The sequence below is a fragment of the Vidua chalybeata genome, chromosome 2 (assembly GCF_026979565.1).
Source record: "Vidua chalybeata isolate OUT-0048 chromosome 2, bVidCha1 merged haplotype, whole genome shotgun sequence".
Classification (NCBI taxonomy): domain Eukaryota; kingdom Metazoa; phylum Chordata; class Aves; order Passeriformes; family Viduidae; genus Vidua; species Vidua chalybeata.
In genome coordinates this window covers 31,284,471-31,309,594 of record NC_071531.1, presented here as the reverse complement: position 1 = coordinate 31,309,594, position 25,124 = coordinate 31,284,471, and the positions used below count along the sequence as shown (strand labels likewise).

Sequence of the window (25,124 nt, the reverse complement as noted above, 5' to 3'; positions counted from 1 at the left end):
AACTTTTTTACCTTGAGGTATATTTTTGCTGCTACAAAAGAGCAGGTACTAAGAAACTTGGTATTTCTGTGACATTAAGAAACTGTTATCCTTTAAGTGTTATTGATCTTTCTGAGCAGTTAGAGGTTTTACCCTTGGCTGGTGGTTTGTTGAAATACACCAAAAAAAATATATTTTGTAGGAGTTGTCTTAAATCAATCTCCTGAACACCAGGAAGCCATGTCTAGTAGAACCATGTGGCTATAAAACCTCCCTGCGGCTGTTGCCTTTGCAGTGGACCCTGTCCAGATCCTCCCTCCCAGCATGGAGAATGTAAACAGAAGATATATTGCAGCTTGAGATGCTCTATTCTATAGCTCTTTTTTCAGTTGATAGTGCAGCTTGGGATGCTCTATAGCTATTTTTTCAGCTGAGAATGAGGTCCAATTCCTGTTCATGCTCTCTCCCTGACTGCAGATGAGGGCTTTTCCTACTGTTTCAGAAGAGAGGCTACTATGACAACCCACACCACAATCAGAATTTGACAGAAAGTCAAGTTCTCTGAGCTTCTAAAAGTACAGTGGCTGGGGAGATGGTGGTACTTTCTCCACTCATACATATGCTCTCAAGGCATAGTTTATCCCCATTCTTCCGCCACATCACAGCTACAGGCTGGATTAGTAAATAAAGCAAGCGCGGAGCAGGGACTGGGAGGTTAAACAACACACTGGAAAGTCAGCAGTTTTAGTCATCAGGTAAAATCTCCCGTGACGGCATTCCTTTCTGAAACCTGATCCTGGAGAGAACAGTTTACAGAGCTGAAGAGACGCCAGGTAATGATCTACAGCCCTGGCCTTCCTGAAACGTATTCCTCCCAAGCATCTGTAAGCTGTCAAGTCATCCGCATAGTCCTCACATATGTGTAATACATCCTTGAGCCATGACTTTTCTCCTGTGGTTCAAAGCTGTGTTTTCATGTGGCTCTGAGCACTTTAACTATGTGCAATATTGGGATACATGTCCAAACAAAATAATTTTATATCAGCTTTCTTATTTTTAGAGGACTGCTTATGTTCTGCTTGGCTGAGTGAACAGAAATGTTTGGGAATGGCCCCCAGCAAACTTCCTGTAAGCTGGAAGTCTAAATGCTACAGCTAAATTCAGGCAATCACATGGTTATGAGTGCAATCAGGACCTTACATCTGCAGGATGTCTTCAGACTTTCCAGGAAGTTAGGATCTGTCAGAAGAATTGCAAAATTTTTAAAAATTGAGTGGTCTTTCTCTTCAGACCTGTTATTACATATAGTAATACTGTTGCTAGCTCAACATGGTTGGGCTCAATGATCTTAGAGGTCTTTCCTAACCATAATGATTCTATGGTTCTCTATATCTTTAATGACTCAGTGGCTTTTCTTCCAGATTTTGGAACCAGGCATAAGGGAAGGAGAAAGAGAGAGAATTTCTCCTTGGAAACTTGGACATTTAGATTTTTTTTTCAGCATTAATCTGATTCCCAAAGAAACTGTAGCCTACATCATAAATCAACTAAATTAAATAAGTCATTTCTGTAATGCATTCCAGTACTGAAATATTCAGTATGAGTTTGAGATGAATGAATCATGTTTAGGACTTTTAGCCAACCTCTTGAATTTATGTTGCAATCACAAGTTGCCCAGATATTAAAGCAGTGCTCCAAGACAGAAGGCAGCTCTTCTGCATGGGATCTGTCTGGCTGTGTATAGAAAAGGCATGACTGTCTCCTAATTTCCTGGATACGGTTGGACAAAAATGTAATTACTTTTGTGATTTTATAGAACATTTCAAAAGGTATCTAAGGGTAGTAATGCTTATAACAGCATCCTGAAATGCCAGCTGAAGGCACTGCTGCTATGAAGGAGTATCTGCAACTCATGGCTCCTTTTACAATTTGATTGCCAAACTAAATACCGAATCTGCTGTAGTTTCCCACAGTTGTTGATCCTAGGATCTATTTGGAAGGTACACTTTAATTGCTGATACAATTATGTCCACCAGTGTGTGGGTTATGTTGTAGAAACCCATAAATTACTTTATTGCCCTACAGGTCATTATCCATGTCATCATCCATGTATCATAGGCACAAAACCACGTGCTCTTTACTGAAGAAGTCTTTACTGTCATTTCTGTACACTTATCTCCAGAATTTCTCCTGTAAATACCCTCCAAAATTTAAAGAGGTACTTTTATTTGATAACCATTTCTTGTTTTCACATGGAACCACCAACTGTCTCATCAGAGAACAAGCCCAGCCCTTACAACCAACATATTTCCTGCTCCACATTAATTCTTCTGTCTCCATCCAGCATTAGAAATGCCTTGTCAGAGGTGGACTCATTTTGCATTGCAATGATAATTAAGGGAATTTTCAAAACACAATTATATTTGATTTTTTTACCTGCTAAAACAGACAGTGAGAGGCCATCTTCCATTCAGGGTTGCCCTACATCCTGGTAAATATGGTACTCTGAAAAAAAAAAAAAAAAAAAAATCAGCTAAAGCTGATTAAAGCTGCAGGCAGTTTTCCAATGAAGAGCATATTTTTGGTTTGATTGGCATTCTGGCCTCCCAGGACAGGTAACATATACTACCTAGTATTTACTTTAGGATATTCCCTCTCTCCTCCTGAGATTACTGAAAACTTGACATGTCTACAACATTTTCTGTAGTCTTTGAAAATTACTTACAGATGACAGGAAGGGATATGGTGGCCTCTCATATTTGTCTTGAGTCTTTTCCAATTAAAGAATTCAGGCAGTGGGAGAACTTCAGCTGTATCTGTTTAGTCAAAAGAAGCCCATGACCAAAAGCTGTTCAGCAGTCAAGCACAAAAAGTAGTGGGACAATTGAATTATGGAAAATTAACTAAGTAAGACCAGCAGAAAGCATAACTTCGTGAATACCTAGAAAAAGTCAATCTCCGTTGTAGCTGGCATCCTTTGCTCCACTTCAAAGAGTTGTATTTAAGTTATTTCTTCTAGAATTTTTAAAATATAGTAAAATTTTAATATATATGATTTTGTTCACCGTGCCTGGATTCATAGGAAAGGAACAGACTGCAGAACTGAAACATGCATATATATCAATTCTTTAGCAACATATATCATTTAATTGCTTATTGGTTTTACATAATAATTGCAGGAGTGCTGGAAGAAGAAGAGGAACAGTCTACAACTGATCTCTTGATCAACTTAGAAAATAAATAGTTTTATAGATGGGTCATTTTTTCCTTGTATAACCTCATGTGTTCCTCTTTTGTCAGAGCCTTTACTGTTAATAAAAATTTACAGTATGCTGGGTAAGTAGAAGGATTACCGGGTATGATGGGACCAGAGGCTTCCAAAGGCCCTTCTCCCTCCTCTGCAAAAGGAAAGCACTGAAGTCACACCACAGGGATAGGAGGTGCAGCATCATAGTCTCAGAGGTACAGCAGATGGCTGGACAGATCTTAGATATCTTTGGCAATGGAGATTCAGTAACTCTCACTGTCAGAATTATGGAAAAAAAATTTAAATGGCCTTCATTCAGCAAGGAGACTGGCACAGAGACAGGACATGCATCCAGTATTTCTATTTATGAGCCCAGAAGACCCTGCTTACTAAGCAATTCCCCCATTAGGAAAAGAAAAAAAGCAGAGCCTTCTGCAAAGGGCCTATTGGACCACACTGACTGTTTAGAGTCATCTGATACACTGGGAGAAGGATAAAGAATTTGAATCTCTGAAACCATCATAGTGAGGACTGTAAAAGAGAACAACTAAGTTATCAGGGGATGGCATGTGCTATAATTGCTAGGTCATATGGAAATAACATTCAGCAGCTGTTATTTTACCAGCATTAAAAACTCTAGTTCTCCCATAGACATAAAGGAATAAAAAGTCTGTCTACTGCCTGTGAATCTTAGATCACAAGCCGTGGGCCTCGGACAAGACTTTTGCCCCATATGTCTGCATTTTATTTTAGAGGTAGATATACAACATAAATTAAATGAACTAAAATATTCATTTGCCTGGTAACTATAATTTTCCTACACATCATTGTGCTCCACAAAGTCTGAATAAATGTGGACTTATGTTCAGTGAGTCACAGAAAAAATAAAATGTTTACCTTTACACGTCAGCCATAGTGCTATATGGAAGTAATTCTACAATAAAGAGCTGAGAAAGTGAAATGAAATTTTACTGCCAAGATAAGAAATTATTCTAGGCCTTTCTTTCCTGTGAAGAAGTAAAAAAAGAGCAAAACCACCATTAAGTACAATTCTACTGCTAATCTTCATAACAACATCTATTTTACTCGAGTCAAAGACTTCAACAAATATTTTATTGCCAATACCAAAGGTATTGGTAGCCCACCTGGATCAGTGCCTTAGATCACCCAACGGATCTTTGACCACACAGCAAACAAATTGGCAGATGTATGAGTCAATATTCTTTCATTCTAATATAGAGGACAAGGCAGTTTGGCAAACTGCCTTGGTTACTGTTTGTCTTCTGAGAAAAGTGTATTAGCAGCAAGTCTGGTCACCTAAAAGCAGGACTCTGCAGGATGCTCACAGTTCAAGGGCCAGATTCAGGTTCAGAAGACTCTTGTAAGTCTCCCATCATTGCCCTGACTTGACTTAAGCCTTCCTCTGTAAAAACCTGAGCAGGTCTTTAACTCAGCCATTACCTTTCTAGTAACTCAGTTGCCTCCAGGCTGTAACACCCACTGCCTACTCTCTCCTAGACAGGTGAGGGAATAAATAGTTTAAAAATATTAGGCCAGACAGCACTTCCTCCAAAAGATGGTGCAGTATTTTATTAATAACACGCTATGCAGCTTTATATTGTAATTGCTGCCTCTGAGGCCAGAGGCAGTAAAGGAGGGCACTGCTGCTCTCCGTGCTGGGCCTTCCCCTGGAAGCCATCGTGTACTTTGGACTTATGCAGTGGGCTCAAAATAGGAAAAGCACCTTCTAAAGAGGAATTTGTTGGCCTTTAGGAGGGGGGCCTTCCAGTCACTGAGCTGAAAGGGAAAGCAAGACTGTATCTTGACAGTGTGTCAAGGCCAAAAGTCTTTGTCAAAATTTTTCATGTGTAGGCTGTGCATCTTGCAAAGCAAAGTCTTATAAATCTTTTCTTGATGTGCAGGAAGGAAAAATGCAGAAATGTATCTCCTTGGAACTTGCGACGAAACAGCAAAAAGGGCAGCAAAAGGGCAGCCCCCACAGGGTGGATACTTGTATTGAGGAAGCTTTGCCGTGGGTTTCCCTCCCATGGTAAGAAGATAGTTTTAACAAGGCAGAACTTTGTGTATTGAATTTAGAGTGAGTAATACACGGAGATTGTGTGCCCAGTGGGAGACTATTAGAGACTTTTGTGTTAACATTTATTTTGAAAAGAGTTTGCACAAAGGCAACGCGTAGTTTGTTAGCTGCAGAAGATAACTCCATGGACATGTTAGCAAGAGCTGTAAGCACTGAGACAGAAATTTAGGGTGTTTTTTTAAAGGTATCAGCTGTGAATTCCCAGCCTCAGGGTGAGTCATTTAGACCAGATGCAGCATTTAAATGAAACATTTCTAGTGAAGTGACTAAAGAGTTGGAGGAGGCCCAACTGCAATGCATTCATATGCGTCCCATGGGTCAGGTGAAAGAAGCTGTTTTAGGGGCCTTCTGGGCCAGACGGTATTTGTAGATGATGCAGAGACAAAAGCCAAAGGAGGTGGAGTTGCCCATATAGAGGGAAGCCTCATTCAGGAAAACAGAAGCTGCAAAGATGTCAGCACCCAACAACCAGAGCAACATGTGTGAAGAGCTGTCCAGGCACCTGCTGCTCCGAGCAGAAATCAACAGCTGAAAAGAATTGTGATTTGGTGAAAATATGACCCATGGAAAATACTTAAGAGTTGGAAGGGGAGGGAAATGTACTGCCTGAAAAACACTGGGAGCTACTAATGACTGGCTGCTGCAAATTTCAAAAGAAATTAATCTCCCATCAACTTTGGGGGTGTGTAAGCTCAGTGGATTACATTTTGTGATCAGTATTTCTATTGCTCTTGTACTGAGAGTTGCCTTCATCTAGGGACCCTAAAGGTGTTCTGGGCCACTGAAGCGAGTAAATGTGCTCTGAAGCAGAACTGAACCCCTCCACAGAAAGCTGGCAGGAAGAGATGTGGCTCCAGGGAGTTCTTTAGGCTTCAGGTGCTTCCAGAATGAGTATGGAGTGACAAAGATTAATTGCCACCCCATGACAGCTCTAAACTAGGTCATTGTGTAATAGTATGCCTAAATGAACCTGTTGGAGTATTTGAAACTATGTCTCTGCCATCAGGTTTTCTCCTTGTCAGGGTGCTGCCTCATGTGCCATCAAAAATTGAGCTCTAAGTAAGAACAAAAATACAATTGACATTACCAGATTCTAAGGACAACAGTGAAACATTTCACAGCATGCCATGGCAGAGAATTGTGAAACATCCCACTTTATCTAAGTGTTAGGGAAATATTCACAGAGGACAAAGAAAAGAAGCCATTGCTCTAATACAACCCATTTATCTTAAATTTGCAAGGATCTGAGTATGTGTTGGGGTGTAGTATCAGGTGATATACCACAATGTGTCTTTGCTTTTCTTTTTTTTTTTTTTTTTCTTGTCATAGTGGAGATCTGTAAGGTGGTGGAAAATGGCCAGACCATATCCACATCATCTTGAACTTCCTATATTTGAACTATTTAAAAAAACCCTACTCAGCCACTTCACCAACAACTGAGTCAAAGCTTTGCAATTACTATAGGAAAGGTAATTCAAAATAGCAGCAAATTTTCCTGCAGTCAGGAGCTGAATGTGTTATTGGTTTTGACTGGGACTCTGCATCATCTAGTTACACTGACATTGACAAATTAAGACAGAGCACAAACTACTGCAAGGTCTGCAGAGTACCTTTCATATTCATGCATACACCAGAGCTATTTCAGAGGATGAGAAACTATCTAATATAAGAGATGAAAACTGAACACATTCAGGAAAACCCATAGGAGGAAGATCCAGACCAAGCCAAAAGGTCTCTGAAGATGTTTTAGAAGATCAGTTAAGATTTACCTCTCAGGGGATGCTACTGGATTCTGCACTGAAACCTTAAAGAGACAAATTGCACAGGATGGATGGGTCTGGCTGATAGAACAAACATTTTTGTCTCACCAATAATATAGAATCAAGAATTCAGGGTATCCTCCCGACTTGAGCAGGCATTCTCACACCAGAGCCTGTGAGGACTGGTGAGCTTCCTTCAACCACAGAAATCACAACAATGATGAAACTGATAATGTTTTCAAATTCTTGCTGAACAAAATAGGGAAAAGTTGCAGAGAGCACCTAGCTGTGATGCTGTATGTTTTTCTCTGTGGGAAATTGCTGTGTTTATATTATATCACACTTTTTGTATTTGATGGGTGAGGAGAGGAAAATGGAAGTTGTGCCAGAGCTTTTACTCAGAGTGCTTCTCTAAGTCTTAAACTTCTATGTGTGAATGATAAAATAACCTGAAAGAAGAAAGCTTCACATAGATAAAATCATGCCTACAACAAGGTGTTCATCCTAAGGTATTTGCTTTATTTCACATTTGATCTCAGCTGAGTGAAAAGAACACCAACAGAAATTTCACAGTACGCCACCCAGACTTTCCTCAAGAAAATCAGTTCTGTAATCTACAGGCCCTGTGTCCGCAGGGATTATACTTTTTGATCATATAACTGCACAGATTGAAAAGAAAAAAAAAAAAAAGTTCAGACTAAAAATTGACACTGCTGTATAAATAAAAAACAGCCACCACTTGTTCAGTAGGAGTAAGCAGAACATCTGGCCTCCGGTTCTGTAGCTGCCTGGCTGAACGTTTTGGGAGCACTAAGGAGCTACTGCTGCCTAGGAGGAAGGGAGTGCCCAGCATTAGTCACCAGAAACCAGGTCTGAATCATTACATGGAGTCCTGATTCAGCAAGTTAAACATTGGTGTGAAACAGGAGATGGGTCCTCAGCATTCCTCACTGAAGCAGACAACTGCTGGGAAAAGCAGGGGGACACCAGTAACATGACTGGAGATCCAGGAGGACCAGGAACTGAGACAGGCCACCTGGCTCTTCAAGGGCTTGGACCCAGGCATGAGATATTGGCATGCTAGGGTGAGGATATCCTGTCTCTGGGGAGGTCAGTGACAATAAGAGGTGTATGGGGTGGCCCTGGGAGCCCACAGCCATGTTCAGAGTTTGCCTTCCCCCACTTATTTTTGCTCTTCCTGAGCACATGATATAAAAGCTCACACTTAGGCCTCCTGCACCCAAGAGCAACTGCCCACAATTACGCAAAGCAAATGTGTGTTTGGAGAATGCCACATCAGCAGTCCTCCTAGGGTGTGCAGAGGATTTGAGCCAGCTCCGTATGATGTTTACATAAGAGGATTTGATCTAGGCTTCCTAGTGTGATTCACAGGGCTCTGCCCTGCTGGAGTAGCTAAAAGTTAATTCCTTTTGCTCCTGTACTTGGCCCTGGTACTCTGCTTTTTACGGCAACTGCATCGGTAACAGCAATATTGCAGCAGTCATTACAGTCCAATTTTAACACAGGTATTTTTAATTGACACTTTTTTCCTCCACATATTTTCCCAACTGTATCCTTTGTGCTTACAAATTTATACTTCAACTCCAAATCCTGCTTCCTTTATTTAGATGAAAACCAGAACACTAACATTTAGAAATACAAAGTTGCCAGCACTGTTTAAACATCCTTCTTTAAATATGTAGGTTTGCAAAAATGAAACTGGTGCCTCTGTATTTTGATGAGCTAAAAATGACACTGGTTTTAAAGATATGAAGCATGAAAACAAATGAAAGGTTAAACTATAAATAACTTAGTTTTCACTTGTCCTCCAGAAACTTACACAGCTTCCTATACATGTTGCCACTAAGACCCTAACTCATTTATCAATGCCCAGGTGTTTTCCTGTTTAAACAGAAGGCCAAATAATTTTTGACAGTTGTGTCTGTAAAAGCAAATAAAACAGTACAGAGGTACTTCTGACACTAATGGAACCAGCCTTAATCTGCTACATGCAGACACAGAGCTTTTTCATCTTGGAGCAGGGTACTGTGTCTTTATTATCTTTGAGCAAAATTCAACAGCCTGCTCAGTAATTAGATCAATATGCTAGGTGAAATGTAGTAAAAGGTGTGGGAATTTCAAAGAACATCACTGTAGCACTAGATTGTGTTGGTTTTTTATTAGGGATAATCGTTTCAAAAATATGCTTCCTCATACCTTTTCTTATGAATTTATGTTTTCTACTCAAACCCTTGGTGTTCTCTCTTCTGCTTTTCAATCAGGGTAACCATTCTGTATCTCAGTTTTCTGGCTTTAAAAAGATCACAAGACTCACAAACCAGACAAGAATCTAACAAAGCTTCACCTACCAAAATTCTTAAGTGTTTTGCTTTCCCCATACTTTAGGAGCAATGTGCAGGTAAACTAAAAGGCATTAGAAATAACCATGGTTTGAGCAGGATTGAAAGTTTAATACCTGGAAGTTCAGGACATGACCAGGCCTTATTTGGCTCAGGCTGGATTATGATACTGAATGATCTTTGCTTTCTACGTGGCATGATTTCTGCTGTGCAACTTTTACATGCAGGGCTATGGTTAAAATGTAGTTTATTTAAGCTAATTTATCTTGGTTTGCTCTTCTTCTTGCAGATTCATTTGTTTCATTTTTAAGTGTGGTGTGGCTTTCTGGATACTTCCAACACCAGCAGATGTTGCTTAGGCAAGAAGTTTTACTCCCCAGATCCATTTGTCGGGTTCCCTGGGGATGCTTCTCTTACTAGTATTTCCAGGAAAGCAGGCTGATGGCTGGCTCCACGATCCCCAGCCAGGAAGTCCCCTTGGCTGCTTTTCATCTAGTCCCTTTCTTCTGACACATCCAGTTTTGGTGGGCTATAGTGAGACAAGCCTCCTCTGGAAGAGCTACTGAGTTTACTTGATACACTCATGCAACCATGCTGTGTCAAAGTACAATGAGAAGCAAAGGAATGTTGGCAAGAGAACATCATGTATAAGCTATGATTAAGACATTAACAGAACCATTATTTATTACTCAATTTTCTATCACAGCAACCAAGATCAAAGGTTTTGTCTTTTATTCCCCTAGGAAAACCTTATCTGGATCAAGTTGAGTCATACTATTCAGTTTCTTTTTTGCAGAACTCTCTCCTACATGGGCTTTTCATGAACTTGCAAATGTACTTTCTTCAGCTCAGCCCTCTATGACCATCTCCTCTCCCTTCGCCGCTTAAATCATTTACGCATAAGCAAGTCTGGATTTTATTGCTTACTGTTTCACTTGGAGCCATAAGAAACCCATTTGTCTTTGAAAAGCTTAATTTCATTTCAAAGTAATTTTAAATATGTCACTTTAGAGCTGCTCTGGTTTTAATTTTTTTTCTCCTTTGGTTTCAGTATAATGCCATTTTTACATTTTACTTGAACAATCACAAAGGATTATGTACTATGACATATGAAATTATATACTAAGAGTGTCGTCGTCACAGAAAGAGTTTGTTTCCACTGCAGTGACTAGCAATTCACTCTGTGTCTGTGTACAACTGCTGCAGTAGCCATTGTGGGAACCGACTACTGCAACTAAGCAAAAGTGCCCGTGCATGGTGGTGCATGCTTATGGTCTGAGCCAGCTGGATGTTATCCAGACTGGTCTGGGTATCAGGTAGCTGCACTAACCAAGAGCTCACAGCTGTGTTGATAAGTCCTGCAGAGAGAACAGTTATGGTAGATGCACACACAGTGTCACACTGTCACGGTTTCAGTTTTCGTATCAGAGCTCGCGTGCAGTCTTGGTAGCTCAAAGTATAAGAGCAGACAAGCAGCTCTCACACCCATACATACAGATATAATCCCTGAGGTATGCATAAGGTCTTTTAATATTCCAGAGAGAACGTCAGTTCCAAAATGCTCTGTTTTCTCTGGGTTCTCAGTTCTCTCTGTTAGATGAAATTCCACCTCCACCCTGATGCGTGCCCAGACGTCTATGCCTCAGTTTGGACAGGCAAGGCTGACAGCTCTTGTGTTGCTCGATAGGAAAGCAGCACCTGGAAGAAGAGCAGCAGGTTCTTACTAAAAATACATTTCTTTAAAAAAAATTAACTAGTTATGTGGGAGCCTCAACTTGGGTTTCCTTGGCACTCCAACCAAACACAGCTCCTCATACAAGGCAGCACTTTGTCTTTTGAATCTTTTTGTACTCTGTTGTATAACAAAAGACTGGGATGTCTCATACTTTCATCTTATGCAGACTGGGATTTGATAGACACTAGATAAAATTTTGCAGAAGACTAAAGCATGCTAGCCCTGTTAGGATGAGGTGGCGCTGGGAACAGCAGCAAATTCCTGGCTATATCCCATTTGCTCAGCCCCATGCTGTTACTTAAGTGTCATGCAGGAGCTGTGTTGGTCCTGTCCTGCTCAGCTGGTGCCACTTCTCTCTTTTTCTGCCCTTTTTTTTTTTTTTTCCTGCCCTGCCTGGTGTCTCCTCTGAAGGGTGAAAGGGAGGAGACAACACCCATGAGCTCTACGTCTCAACTCCTCAGACCTCACTCCTTCTCCTGGAGCCTTATAGCACAAAAAGGACTGCACAGCACACTTTAAAAGAAGGTGAAGAGATCGCAAACAAACATGGAAGCTGAGGGAACAGAGCCTTGAATGTTCATACTGGTCCAGTCTGTACTGGGGCTAACCTTCACCCATAAATATCTCTGTAGTGCTTCTTGGGAGCCTTTATTTGCCAGTGTGAGAGATGAGATAATAAGCACTTGGAGACATGCTAAAGTGATGTCGATCAGTTCACAGCAACACAATATCAGGGACGATCTTTCCAAACATACAAGGCTGTACCATGAAAGTCTACCCCTAGCATTTGGCCTCATCTTTTTTGGTTTTTTTTCTATTATAACATGCAGAAGTGAAAGAGATGCTTACCCACAGCAGCAGAGGGGAAGTCAGACAAGAGTGAAGAGCCATCATTTATACAATCCAACCCAGAAAGAGAAATGAGACAAGAGCAGAGCAAAAGAGAAGTGCGTATCTGAGAGCCTGTACAGAGAATGCCAGTACTAATGATAACCTAGGCTACATGAAAGGACAGGAAAGTCCAGACATCCCCTTACTTATACTTCATATTATAGAGCATATGACTCAGTTAGGATGGAGAAAATATTTATTGCTGTCTAGAGGGCAATGAGAATGAGGCAATCATCAAACTCCTCAAGCTCCTCCAGAAGTGAGACTTTAAAAACACAGAGAAGAAGACACAACACATGCACAGACAGCAGTAAAAAGCAGATTGAACCATTTTTAATTTTTAAGGCATTTAATCAAATTCTACCATCAGAATTTCATCGTACCTCATCCTGCAAGGTAATCTTCATGAGCAGATGTCTCTGACTTTGGTCTCCTTTGAGGATGAGGGGCCCAGGCAGCAACCGGAATCCACAGCATTTGATGTGTGCCCTCTTTGCACGCTTCATCTATTGTTCTGTTCAGCTTGCAAATTGAAATCAACAGTCCTCATAAAAAATACCCTCCTATGATATAGGTTCCATGAGCATTGGCAGGTAATCTGGGTCTGATAAACTCTGGCCATAAATTTCAGATGGAGGTATCTGTGGCTGAGCTTCTGAATCCGCATGGAGACAACTGGATAAACGATCAAGTGCGTTGGTGATTTTTAACTCTCCATGAAAATGAGTTGCACTTCAGTCTGAGTATGAGCTAACATCTTTTCACCCAAGCACAGAAACCCTTTGGCACTGGCACATCATTGCAGTGCTGTTGGATGTGCTCATCAGAAAATATAGCACATGGTTGAGTGTATCACTATTTTGGTAGAATCCAATTTTACTGAAAGAACATGTTTCCAGTGAAGTTTCAACACCCAGAAAAGCTTTAGGAACTTAAGGATGCTGTTCTGTGTATCTTTGGGCTGAACAAGATATTTGGTTTATCAGCATTCTGTTCAGGCCCATTTATTTTCTTTTTCTTTCTCCTTTCTCTGTTTTTCTGTTGCATCAATGAATTACTTCTGCAGTCATGTATGTTTTAACACAAGATGCCTGCTCTTATGGCAGAAAATTCAATACACAGGATTTACCATATTGTTAGCATCTATCTAGCATGATTTTGTAGGTACCACACTATGGTACCATGTCAGCAATCAGATTTCTACCAGACTATGACAGAGAGGAGGACTGTGCTAGAAAGTTCCAGCTTTGCTGAATCAGTGTGGAGTATGGGTGGAATAAATGTCACACACCTTGCTGTCACACCAAAATACCTATCCACTACACCTGAAATTGTGCCAGGCTGCCAAACATTGGGAGAGGCAATAATACTGTGCTGACAGCGAATGGGGCTGTATTGCTGCACCCTTAGGGAGTGAATCTGGAAAGTCTGGCTTATATTAACAAGGCATCTAACAAACACACAGCCAGAGCAGTTCCCTTCACTGACAGTACTTGTATGCAGAAAGCTAACCTGGTACTGAAGTTTTCTGCTATGTCAGGTTTTGAGGTGGGATAGAGCCCTTTGTGTTCTATCTCCCAAACTCACTACGACCCAGTGCACAGCACTGTATGGGATAGGCCATGAGGATGCTGCAAATGCATTAGGTCAAGTAACAGGTGCTGTACTACAGCCACACAACATCAATTTCTAGCCACCTCCTCCATACCTTCACTTTTTTATATATCAAACCTACATGCCGGACACAACTACTTAGGTCATCCCAGATCAGCCCAGCCCACTCTGTCTGGTGCTAGGATCACTACAGGAGAGAGGGACAAGAACAGAGCATTTGAAAGACACTGATGTACCAGTAGGGAAACCTGAATTGATGGTCAAATAAATGAGGCAAATGCTTATTTCATGCATCTTTCCAAGTGTGTATCCACAGCAACAGTTCACATTCCAGTTCACAACAGAGATACTACAGCTAGCACTATTGCCAGAAAAATACTGCATCTTTTATTTACTGTTCTTTATTAGAGAGATGTGGCAAACCAAAATCAGAGTAATGGCTTTTATCAAGGCAAAGCTGAAAGTGGGCTCTCATCGGGCAAGTGTGTATCAGATTATGAGCCCAACCAAAAGGTCATCATCCCTTTCTCCAAGAAAGTAACTTCTGGATCATTACATTTAATTAAAAAAAAATGTAAAATTCTTAAAGAAATTAGGGATTTTTTTCTCATGGGGTTAATAAAAGTCATATGACATATCTTGGATTTTAATTTAGGTGCATGAACATATGAGTGATTAAGCAAACAGAAAATTGAAGTAGAACAAATAATAACCCCCCTCTCAATTTACCACTCTAGAAAATAAAATCATTGACTAAAAAGTAACAAGGGTTCACTGCAAATAAATCTTGTAGACAATCCTGGATATTAAAATCCCAATATACCATATCTCCTCTGTTTTCATCATGCACAAGTTTCACAACACCACCAGTGTTGGAAACAAAGCCCCCCAATGACTTGAAGCTGGTATGGAAAATGAAGCAGTGGGGGAGTCCTGAGCCACTGGTCCTCAATGCAGGACAAGTAAAAGACACACCACAGATCCACCGGCTAGCAAACCCTGCTCTAGTGTGCTCAAAAACATAGCCAAGCGATGGAGAGCCCCGAATTGATGCAAAGTCATTTTGGCAGCTCAAGCTTATTGAAACATTTCCAAAAGGACAACTTTTACCTAGCAGACTCAATAGTGGTATGAGCATTGTTTCTCTGTCATCCATCATAACATCGAGGCAAATAAAGCAATTTGAGGAACAGCAACAGGCATTATCTGGAAGAGTGGTTTTGTAGAGAAAGGTTAAAAGAGCTTAATACATCCAGGTTTGTTAAAGCAGAGGTAGATGGAGGCATTTCTCCAGCCAGCAAATGCTTAAGTAATGCAAACCCTAAAGATGGAAAGGAAATACTTGGGCTTATACATATGGGAACAAGTAGGAATAAATGAAAAGAGGTGGAGATAGACTGAATATCAGAAAACCTTGTTGGCAGTGAAGAGCAGAGCCTGTGCAAAATTTTCAGGGGAATTTTTAAAGTTATTTTAAAATAATTTGAAAAATACTAATAAACAAGCTACTAGGAGTAAGACTTTACTAGCAGAAGAGTTGATTGGACTACACGACAGCCTCCTCTATCCCCATGTCTTTCTGTGCTTGGATTATCTTCTACCAATGAACAATGTACCACATTTGGTAAAAGCAAAAAAAAAAAAAGAAACCTAAGGCACATTCATGACAGAAATCTCAATGCTGATTTAAGAGAGTTTATGTGCTCCTGGATCCTGAGAAATTGACCCCACAACAATTTTTCATTTATTTGAGTGCAACATGACTTGGATTTGATCCATTTGATCCACAGAAGAAGTAATTCCCTGCAGGAGAGACAAGGTGGTTCAAACAATGGATTATTGCTTTTGTAGTCTGTCAGGCAGATAATCTCTAGTGAATACCAGCAGTTGAAAAGGTTACAGCTTCTAACTAACCAGACTGACACTCTCCCAGAAATTTCTGCTTCCATATCAAGGTGACAGAAACCACACATCTATATTTTAGCATTTCTGGTTCCTTGCCCAAGAAGAAGAAGAAGAAAAAAAAAACAAACACCAAAACAAACAAACAAACAAAAACCCCACACAAACAAAAAACAAACAAAAAACCACAACAAAAACAAGACTATAAACTATCAACAAAGGTATGTTACATGATAATTGAATGCCAGCACTTAGGTGTGCTTAGAAGGAATTCTTTAAACTACCATAGCTCAGCAAACGTAGCAGTCCTTAGGTACACAATTTTTCACTGAGGGTGGACCAACCACCACACTCTTCTGGTGTTAACTTTACCCTGTTCTAGCAGTCATGCTACCAAAGCTGACAGTGGCTGCAGGAATCAGAGTACAGTTTGGTTTCAAAGTCTTTCCGATGTGTTCTCCTGTAGAACAGGGCATTCCTTCATTCATCTGATGCATCAGCTGTTGAACTTTAGTGCCTAAGTTTTTATGTCATTTCTGTTTATTAACACAAATACACTTCCATAAGAACTATATTCTATGTCTTGTCATAGTGTATTATAAGATGCTTTTTTTCTAGTACAGAAATTATTTTCTAAACTGTTCAACATGCTCAAGCAATACTGCAGTATCCAAATGTTGGTATTTACATGCACTGCATGTATAAATGAAGCAACTTGAAGAGCATCAAATACACATGAAATAATATAACCCAGATTAAAGCAGAAATAAATTAATGGAATGCTTTTTTGCTTTATCATTTACAGACATTGTACCATATTGTATTGGTTTTTCCTGCACAGAAAACAGTGGGAGTTCTGGACAAAGATGAAAGGGAGAATATGTACTGTGAGCTGTTTGTTTTCTACTCATAATATCTTTTTCAAAAGACATTCTGTATTTAGAACAAATAAAAACTGTCCATATTGTAAGGCTGAAAGGTTGAAGATTCATAGATACTATAACAGTAGGACTCATTGTTCTTTTCTCATTTATATCATGGCAGATTTTGCCACGCTTACTTCTTAGTTTCATTAGAGTTCCCATTCATTTTAGTGGGTAGGATGCTCTACAGCATGAATTACGAGAAAGTCTGTCTGCTTGGTTGTGCAATAGTGAATTTGAAATACGAGAAATAGAAATTAGCTGACTTTTTTTTTTTTTCCCAGAAGAGTAGTGCACATACAGCAGAAGTCCAATTGGGAAGGTAATATCAAAATCCTACAGTGTCCACTGTAATAAGAAAGCATCACTAACTGCTGTTTATCTGAGTTGTTAGGTTTGATTGTGCTCTTTGATGTACATACCTAACCCCCACAGAAGTCAACATGTGGGCTTTTGCTCACAGCAGTGATCAAGCTTTATATTTACTGTGGTTTGGGTGGTTCTGAGAAATATGAACAGAGACTCATGCTCATAAATCACTGATTTGTATAAACCCATTTTCAGTGCACTAGTCAAAAGGCTATGCAACTCTGAAAGATTAGTAATTACAGAGAAGCCTTTGGTTCTTCCTCACATGTTTTCTGGAAACAATCACTATTGGTGGAAAAGGTTTTGACCCAGTACTTCTAACATCCCATTTCTCCCTTGAAAATAAACCTAGTTGATGCCGTAGCTCAACAAAACAACGACTTCCAGACTTTCAAGGCGTCTTTAGGGAGTTTTAATGATAAAGAACAGTGTATGTTACGACTGTGTAAGAGCCATAACAAATATTACTATTTTTAGTTAGGCTGTTAGTCAGTCCCTTAGAGACTCTGGCTCTATTACACTACCAAGATCTGTTATACTGTTGTGACAGATAATGATGTGTTCAACCACTTCAAACTCAGTGTGACGTGTTGATCAGGTGGTGAAAGGAGCAGTCGAGAATGGCACGTGGGTGCATACAGGTTTTTATTCTAAAAAGCTAAGGCAGTTCTTCAGTGAACAGACTGTACTACAGACTTTTGCTTCCAACACTTTATCCAAGATGACTTTGAGACTACCATTCCTGGACAGATGATACCCAGTTCACATCTCTTACTGGGAGCATCATCACATGGCACACCTGGTATCACAGCTTCTGTCAGCACTGGTTCCACAGACTCATTTCCCAGTGTAACCTCCAGTTGACAGACACCAACCTCACATGTGTTAACAATGCGCCTTCTCCCCCACTGCAAATTCACTGCGTTCCCAAAGGCCTTACTGCCACGCGTGTCACCCAGACAGTGATAGGTACACGTCTTCCCTCAAGAGCGGCAGACGCGTGGTGTCACGCCCTAGCTCCAGCACAGGGTCTCATCGCGCTTCTGAGGCACGAAAACCTCCCACTCCTCCTCTTCTGCTGCGGCCCAGGCTGCCGTGCCGATAGCACCGGCTCGGCCCGGCCCAGCAGCTGAGGTGGGGGGTGGGGATTCCCTCAGGGTGAAGCTATCGACACCCCTGCTGCACAACGCTCCGGGCCTCCAGCTGGGAACATAAGACACGGGAAAAGGACAGCAACACCGGAGAGAAGCGCCCCCGTCTCTCCAGCGAGGCCGCGGGGCGCCGCGCACAGCAGCAGCAGCCGCCCGCCCGCCCGCCGCCATCTTGAACGCGGCTGGGAGAAGCCCCGACAGCGGCGGGGACACAACAGCGCCCCCCGGGCCGCCCAGAGAGCGAGAGAAGAGAGGGCTAAAGAGGCGGAGTGACCCCACCGCGAATAGCCGGCGCTTACAGCAGATCTAAAATCGCATTTGAAAAAGCTATCAAAAAAAAAAAAAAAAAAAAAAAAAAAAAAAAAAAGTTAAACCAAAGCGACCTAGTCGGTAAAGCGTCCCAGGGCCACAGGAAGGGCGCCCTGCCCGCACTTAAAATGGCACCTGTTCTCCGCCCTGGCTCGCTAGGGGCGTGGCCTCGCCAGGGGGCGTGGCGCCCCGTGACACGCGCGTCAGGAGCCGCAGCGCGCGCTCGCGGGGGTGTCCGCCCCGCCCCTCCCCGAGCTCCTCCGCGCGCGCGCCGCGGCCCGGCCGGAGACGGACGCGGACACTCGGCGGACCCGCGGCGGCGGCGGCGGCAGCAGCAGCGCGATGACGGCGGCGCCCGGCTGCCCACGCTGCTCCCCCCGCTGCCCCCGCTGCTCCCCCGGCAGCTACCCCTTCCCCCGCGCCGGTGGCTGGGCAGCCGCCTGGCGGGGCGCGGCGCTGCGCTTCGCGCTGGCGCTGCTCCTCCACACGGCCCGGGCCGAGAAGGAAGGTGAGACCCAGATTTCCCTTCCCTTTCTTGTCCTCCTTCCCCCCGCTCCTCCTCTTCTTCCTCCGGTGGCGGTGGGGCCGTTGGCGGCCGCGGCCCGCGCCCGCTCCCCGGCGGCGGGGTGGGGGGGGCGGCTGGGGAGGCGCCCCGGGGTCGCCGTCCCTTGTCCCGCATCCCGCCGGCTCCCGCATCCCGCCGCTCCCGCTGCCCTGGGTGTGCGGGGAGCCGCGGCGCTGCCTTCCCCGCCCCGCCACCGCGGCTGCCGGAGTGCGGGTGTGTGTCTGTGTCCGTGTGTGCCCGTGTATGTGTCTCGCTGACGTTTCGCGGGGCTTTCTCCTCCCTGACAGCCGCGGGGACAGGGATGGAGCTGGAGCTGCCCTTTAAATAGGGGAAAGGGAAATAAATAAATAAATAAAATAAGAGGCTTTCTCGCGTTGAGCTGGTTTCCCTGCGGCAGGCTTCCAGCAGGAGACGAAGCCAAGCCAAACAGACCGGTGAAGCTGCATGAGAAAGGACAGAAATTCACGCTTTTGCATGGATTGGATTTTGATCCCTCATTAAGTGACAGTGGGACACCCCTTTTCCTCCCCGAACTTTTGTCAGGTTTCTGGAGCCTTTGCGGAGTCAATGGCGTTTTCTTCAAAGTTTATAAAGTCCCTGCTGGACTTTCCCTAACTTGTAGTGTCTGTGATTTTGGCGTGAAGTCTTTTCATTGTGGTTTAGCAAGGAAGAAAAGCCCCAAGCGAAACACCTAAGCATAATCTGTAGCCTTGCTGAGAACAGCTTTCAAGCATTTCCAAGGTGCAGACTCGTAGTCTGCTTGAAAGCATGGCTGTGTGGCAGCATGAAAAAGCAGCAGGTAAATATAATGTGTTACTGAAGTAGGTGAAACAGTTTTACTTTGGCTGGACAGGAGAATTTGCTTTTCAGGCAAGTTGCTGCACCAGAAGAGGGAGGAGATTGAGGTCTGACAGGAAGAAAGGGAGTTAAGAATAAAAAGGGTATGGAATAGGAGCTTAGCAAGGAGGGTCTAGTCGTATGTCTAGACTAGACTTGAGGGAAGAAATACATCCTAATAAGGCATGTATAAAAAAAATAGATATATCTTTCTAAAGAAGGGCTCAATTCCAGTAATTTCCTAGTAGCTTCTTTTTACAAATATGAGGATGTTGATATTAAGGTGATTAAAATCCCAAATCAGTTGTTGCACAGCCACTCTTGTTCATTTGACTTTGTCTACAGGGAATGTAAACATTTAGAAAACAGTGTATGATCCCATATCCTTAGAGAGATTAGAATGTGTAAGTTTGTTAGTGTGGCCTGTAGTGTCTTGAGGTACTAAGAGAGTTCAAATGCTTGAGAAATTTCTATTTTTAACTCTTATTGTGATTGCATTCCTTCACAGGTAATAAGGTATATGTGTTTATAAGCTTTGTCAGTGATGTCATATAGTGGTATGATGGAATTGATTCATACCCTAAAAGTTGTGACAGCTGAGGCCATGGTCTGGTTGGTTAATTTGTGAAGAAGATACTGGGTTTTTTCCTCTATGGACTTTCTTGGCATTCCTAAATAAACAAGGGCAGTTTTAGATTCACAGAGTATTGTAAATGCAGGTGAACCCAGTAGGAAGAAATCATGATGTCTGAGTCAGAAGTTCGAGTTCAGAAGGCTGAATGATTTCTTTATTATAACTATACTATAATACATTAATATACTATTTAAAGGAGATACTAAAACTACATACCTACTTTTCTAACTGCCATATCTAACTAACAACTTGTGACCTTCTTGGGAGAGTCCAGACACAGGTGGATCTGATTGGCCATCAGGCTCAAACAATCCTCACCAGAATCTAATCAAGTAATCACCCCAGGTAAACAATTCTCCAAACACATTCCACATAGGAAAAACAAGGAGCAGAAATAGAATTTGTTTTCACTTTCTTCTCTCTGTGCTCCTCTATGAAAAAATCCTGAGAGAGAGAAGAATGAGCCTGGAACAACAGAGTTTGAACAGATACAATTGAAGCCCCTCAATAAAATTGAATAGTTTGTACTGATAATATTTACCTCTGTTTATACAGTCTATTACTTAAAATTTATCCCACATCTGTCATTTTCTAAAGGTGAATTTGTTTCTCAAATAGAACATGGATTTCTTTTAGTCTTCAGATTTCTGACATTTGCTTTTCTGGCCAAGTGTTCTGCTGCTTACGGTAGTCTATGAGTGGTACATCTAAGATCACTAATAAGTGTTTCTTTGGTGTTTGTCTGTTTTTTTTCTGTTATTCATCTTTTATGAACTCCTGAGCAGAATTCACTGGCAGTCTGCATTTGTGGATCACATGTTGGAAAGTGTTGTCTTGCTTCTGTTTGCTGAGTGCAATGACTGTTTAAACCCTGGATTAAAAAAAAGCAAAACAAAACATAAACAAAACAATAGTTTTAAAGCAAGACAAAGATTAAAGGGACTTGTGAGATCTAGTCCCACTTATCTTAAGCTACAATATAAATGCCAGTCTGCAAGAGGTAGTGACTGAACACAGGAGAGGAAGGACCACTTTGGACACTGGGCCTTTAGACCAAGGTTGGAGTTCAAAATGAAACAGTTGAGAAGAAAGGAGGGGAGGGTGTTCAGGCTCTATTCTTAATTGCCTTAGCTTTTACCAGGTTGTGTCAAGTTAAATGTAGTAAAACAGTTTAAAAATAATAGCCAGGAAGCAGAGAAGTAGCTAGGAATATCCTTTCCATCTCCCAAATGTGGGCATACGTTTTTCACTGCAGCTGCAGGAAGGAAGCTGTGGAGAGGGATTAGGGCTGAGGTTGTGCATTATTGTTCCTGAGCACTGCTGAATTGAAGGTGGCTATAGTAAGACACAGTGCAGTATGTACTCCAGAGAAGTTGCTGCAGAAAAAACTTGATAGAAGCAAGTGCCAGGTGAATAGTGTGAGAAGAACAGATCAGAATATGACAAAAGAAAATGAAAAATGAATGTAGAGGACACTGTTCCTCTTACCTTGCATATACCTGAGGAGAAACTGGGGGAATGATGGAGCTGATGGAGAGGAGATTATGCTGGCTTCATGTGGAGAAGAACCAGCAAGCAGTTCTTTATGGATGGAACTGTCACAAGTAGAAAGATTGATATTGGAGTATTCTAGATAGACATGACTGTTTCTAGTACCCAGTCTTAGTTAAGGAGTTTGAAGGGGAAAATGTAACATAAACATCTTTGCCTAAAAGCAAGAAGCAAAACTGAAAATGTTTACATGTTCTAGCTGTAAATCAAAGTTTTGAGGAACTGTGATATTGCTGTACACTCTCTCTGTACTAGAAAAATATAACTTCTGGAAATTATCTGGTATCTGAACAGATAGCAGAGTAAACTGTGATTGAACCAGCCAGAGAACCTTAAACATCAATTTCAGACTAAACACTGATATGTGGTGCTTTTTTTGTGCCTAGCTGGGTCGTCATGGGTGCCCATGTATTGCTGAGGAATGAGTAAGACTGAGAAGGTTGTAAAATTTTATGTTTGTTTGGGTTTTTTTTTCAGTTAGGAAATCCGTGAACCATTGCAACAGAATGACATGGCAGGAAAAAATTTCAGTCTCAAAGAGCCTCTTGCTATTTAGGAGGGGCAAAAAATAACTTTAGAGTTTCTTTGGCAAATATGTATGATTTTCAGGATTTTTGTAAGGGTTATCCTTTCCCAGTGTAACTATCACATTCTGTATTGCCACATAGACTGGGGACAAGTATCAGTTTATATTAGTGTGCTTTTTGTTTTGTTTGTTTTAGGGTTTGTTTTGTTTTGTGGTTGTTTTTGGTGGGGAGGACACACACCATACACAGAATAGCCTTCTGGGTTTTAGGTTGCTGGAAGCCATAGTAATGCCATAACCCCAGGGTAAGTTAAGTGTTTTGAAGATAAATGTCTGACATGAGGATGCTTTTTTACCTGAACTGTTTTGTGTTGGTTCCCTTGTTTATATACATTTATATATTTTTAGAAGATCTTCAATTTATACAACTCATTTTTTTTAATCCCCTTTTATTTGGCCAGCTGACTGAAAGCCTGTTGAGACTACTTTGATAGTTCTCTTACCTACCCATCTGCTCACAACATAGGTGCAGGTAGAGCAAGGTTGATATTTAGGCTATGTTCAAAAACTGACTGTAATTTTTGAAGTTACATTTAGTGCTGGATCTGGGAAAAAAAATTCTATTTAAACATCTACATTATGAAACCAGATAGACCTGTGAAAATAGCTCTTTTTTTCTTAATGCTTGATGTATTCTCTTCTAGCTTCCTAGAAACTAAGTTAGTTACTGAGTGTAAGTGGGATATTGTCATATGTTGGAATTCTGGTTCCATTTTTGTCATTCTTTCTAATCTCAAATAACTTGCTTTTTGTTTTTTCCTGATATCTAAAATAGCAAACCAGGATACTTCACAGGAGTATCAAAACTAGATTAATATTGGAAGATGATTGAGAGAAAGCTTATATGTTTAATATTATAAAAAGTCTCTTCACATCTACTGCCTGTTTGTCATATCCTGCTGTCAGAACTAATCTACAGTATGCCAGCTTTTACTTTTATGCTGGTGTTTTGACTCTGGCTTAAATCAAAATTTGATTCAGAAAGAATGACCTCAATCAAACTGGAAACACTCCAGCAGTTGAAGTAGCACATCAGAATCATGAAGAGTGTGAGGAAAACAATGTGGATAAAAATTGACCATGCTATCTCACTGTGGTTTTGAAACTTAAGTGTGGGACAGCTGATTAGGTCTGCACTGTGTCTGTGCACTTGTGAATGAAAAATATTGACCATGTGCTTGGATTGAATAGTCTCTTGCTTGTGAAATCTTTGGACTAAAATAACGGAAAAATTTTACTGCAGTGGACAGGAAGTTGAGACCCCATATTCTCCATGACCTTCAATGTAATCTCAAAGTGGGTGCTGTTCTCTCCCTGCACCTCTTTCTCCCTCACTGGTGTTCAGTTGTATTGCATGTGTGAAGCAGACTGGGGTCCCCTCACCTGTAGAGGTCCATTGAAGGATGGTATGCTCAGTTCAGGGCCTTGGATTGTCATCTCTTGAAGGAACTTGCTATGGATTTGTGTAGTGCTTAACATGAAATTCCACCAGAGTGTGCAGAAGTCAATAGGTTATGCCTTATTTAAAGCTTTCAGTTGTGATTTTTTTGTGAACGATTGCAATATGGATTGCTCTGAGTCATTTGGATGTATTTGTGCATTTTAAAATTTTCAGCTGTTTGCTTGGACATTTCCTGTGAGTCACTTTATTTCAAAGCCTACCCAGTTTTATGTTGCTTAAAGTGATGTGTTACGGTTCCACAGTGTGATTTACAGAGTCTGTAAGTTCAAATAATCTTTTCAAACAGTAAACTTGCTAAATGACCTGGGAGTCTGACAGTGAATGATGGATGCTGTGGTTCATGCATAATGAGCAGTAAAAGTTATGTGACTGAAGCACAGGGTAGAACCAGTTTGGTTTGTTCCTGTGTTTGTGGCTTCTGCGAGAATAGAAGTCTATAATGATCTCTTTTATTTCTCTTGCTCGTACCTTCTGTCGAGTGTAGCACCACTGGCTTTGTCAGTCTACAGCATGAACTTACCTGGGTGTAAGAGGCACTCGTGCTTTTTTTTTTTTTTTCCCTAAAAGACAGCAGTTGAATAAATTTCTACTCTTCATAGTAATAAGTGGGGTTACTTGGAACTGGACTGAGTAATACCTTGAGCAGCCTCCTCTAACTAGATGTTCTCTGATCAGGTGACTGGGGTGGAGCCTTTGGGGTCATGTCCAGCCTGCATTATCCTGTAGTTCCAAAAGTTGAGCACAATTGGTCCTTACAATGGAAGCAACTGAATGGATCCATTCACACTGTGGGAGTTAACAAACTTGAGTTTGAACTAGTTATTTTAAACATAATTCCTGTTTTTCAAAACCTTTGTGTTAGTATTTCAGCATTGTAATTATTTATGCCAAGACAGAGGATGCAGAATTTCTTCTTGCATGGGGAGAAACCAAAGGAACCAGTGACCATCAGAACTAAATACCTCCAATTTATCTTTCTAGTCATAAATACAAGCAAAGAATAAACTTATGTCAGATACGGATTTTTTAGAGGTGGCTGTTAAAATTTTAATGGGATGCAGGATTGCTGTGTATTTCTGTTTTCTCAACTGTCCTTATGGAATAATTAGTCTTTACTGACTGCAGCAAAGATGTGATGCAGCATTTGCATT

At 41.4% G+C, this 25,124-nt stretch overlaps 1 protein-coding gene across 1 annotated transcript in view; it reads left to right on the top strand.

The window, feature by feature from the left end:
- Positions 1 to 18,673: 18,673 nt before the first annotated feature.
- The window catches only part of TMEM131 (transmembrane protein 131), a 93,835-nt gene continuing 87,384 nt past the window's right edge, over positions 18,674 to 25,124 (top strand). Inside the window, exon 1 of the mRNA XM_053934530.1 lies at positions 18,674 to 18,846. Within this exon, the coding sequence (XP_053790505.1) occupies positions 18,681 to 18,846 (166 nt within the window). The 5' untranslated portion in view covers positions 18,674 to 18,680. The remainder of the gene's footprint in view (positions 18,847 to 25,124) is intronic.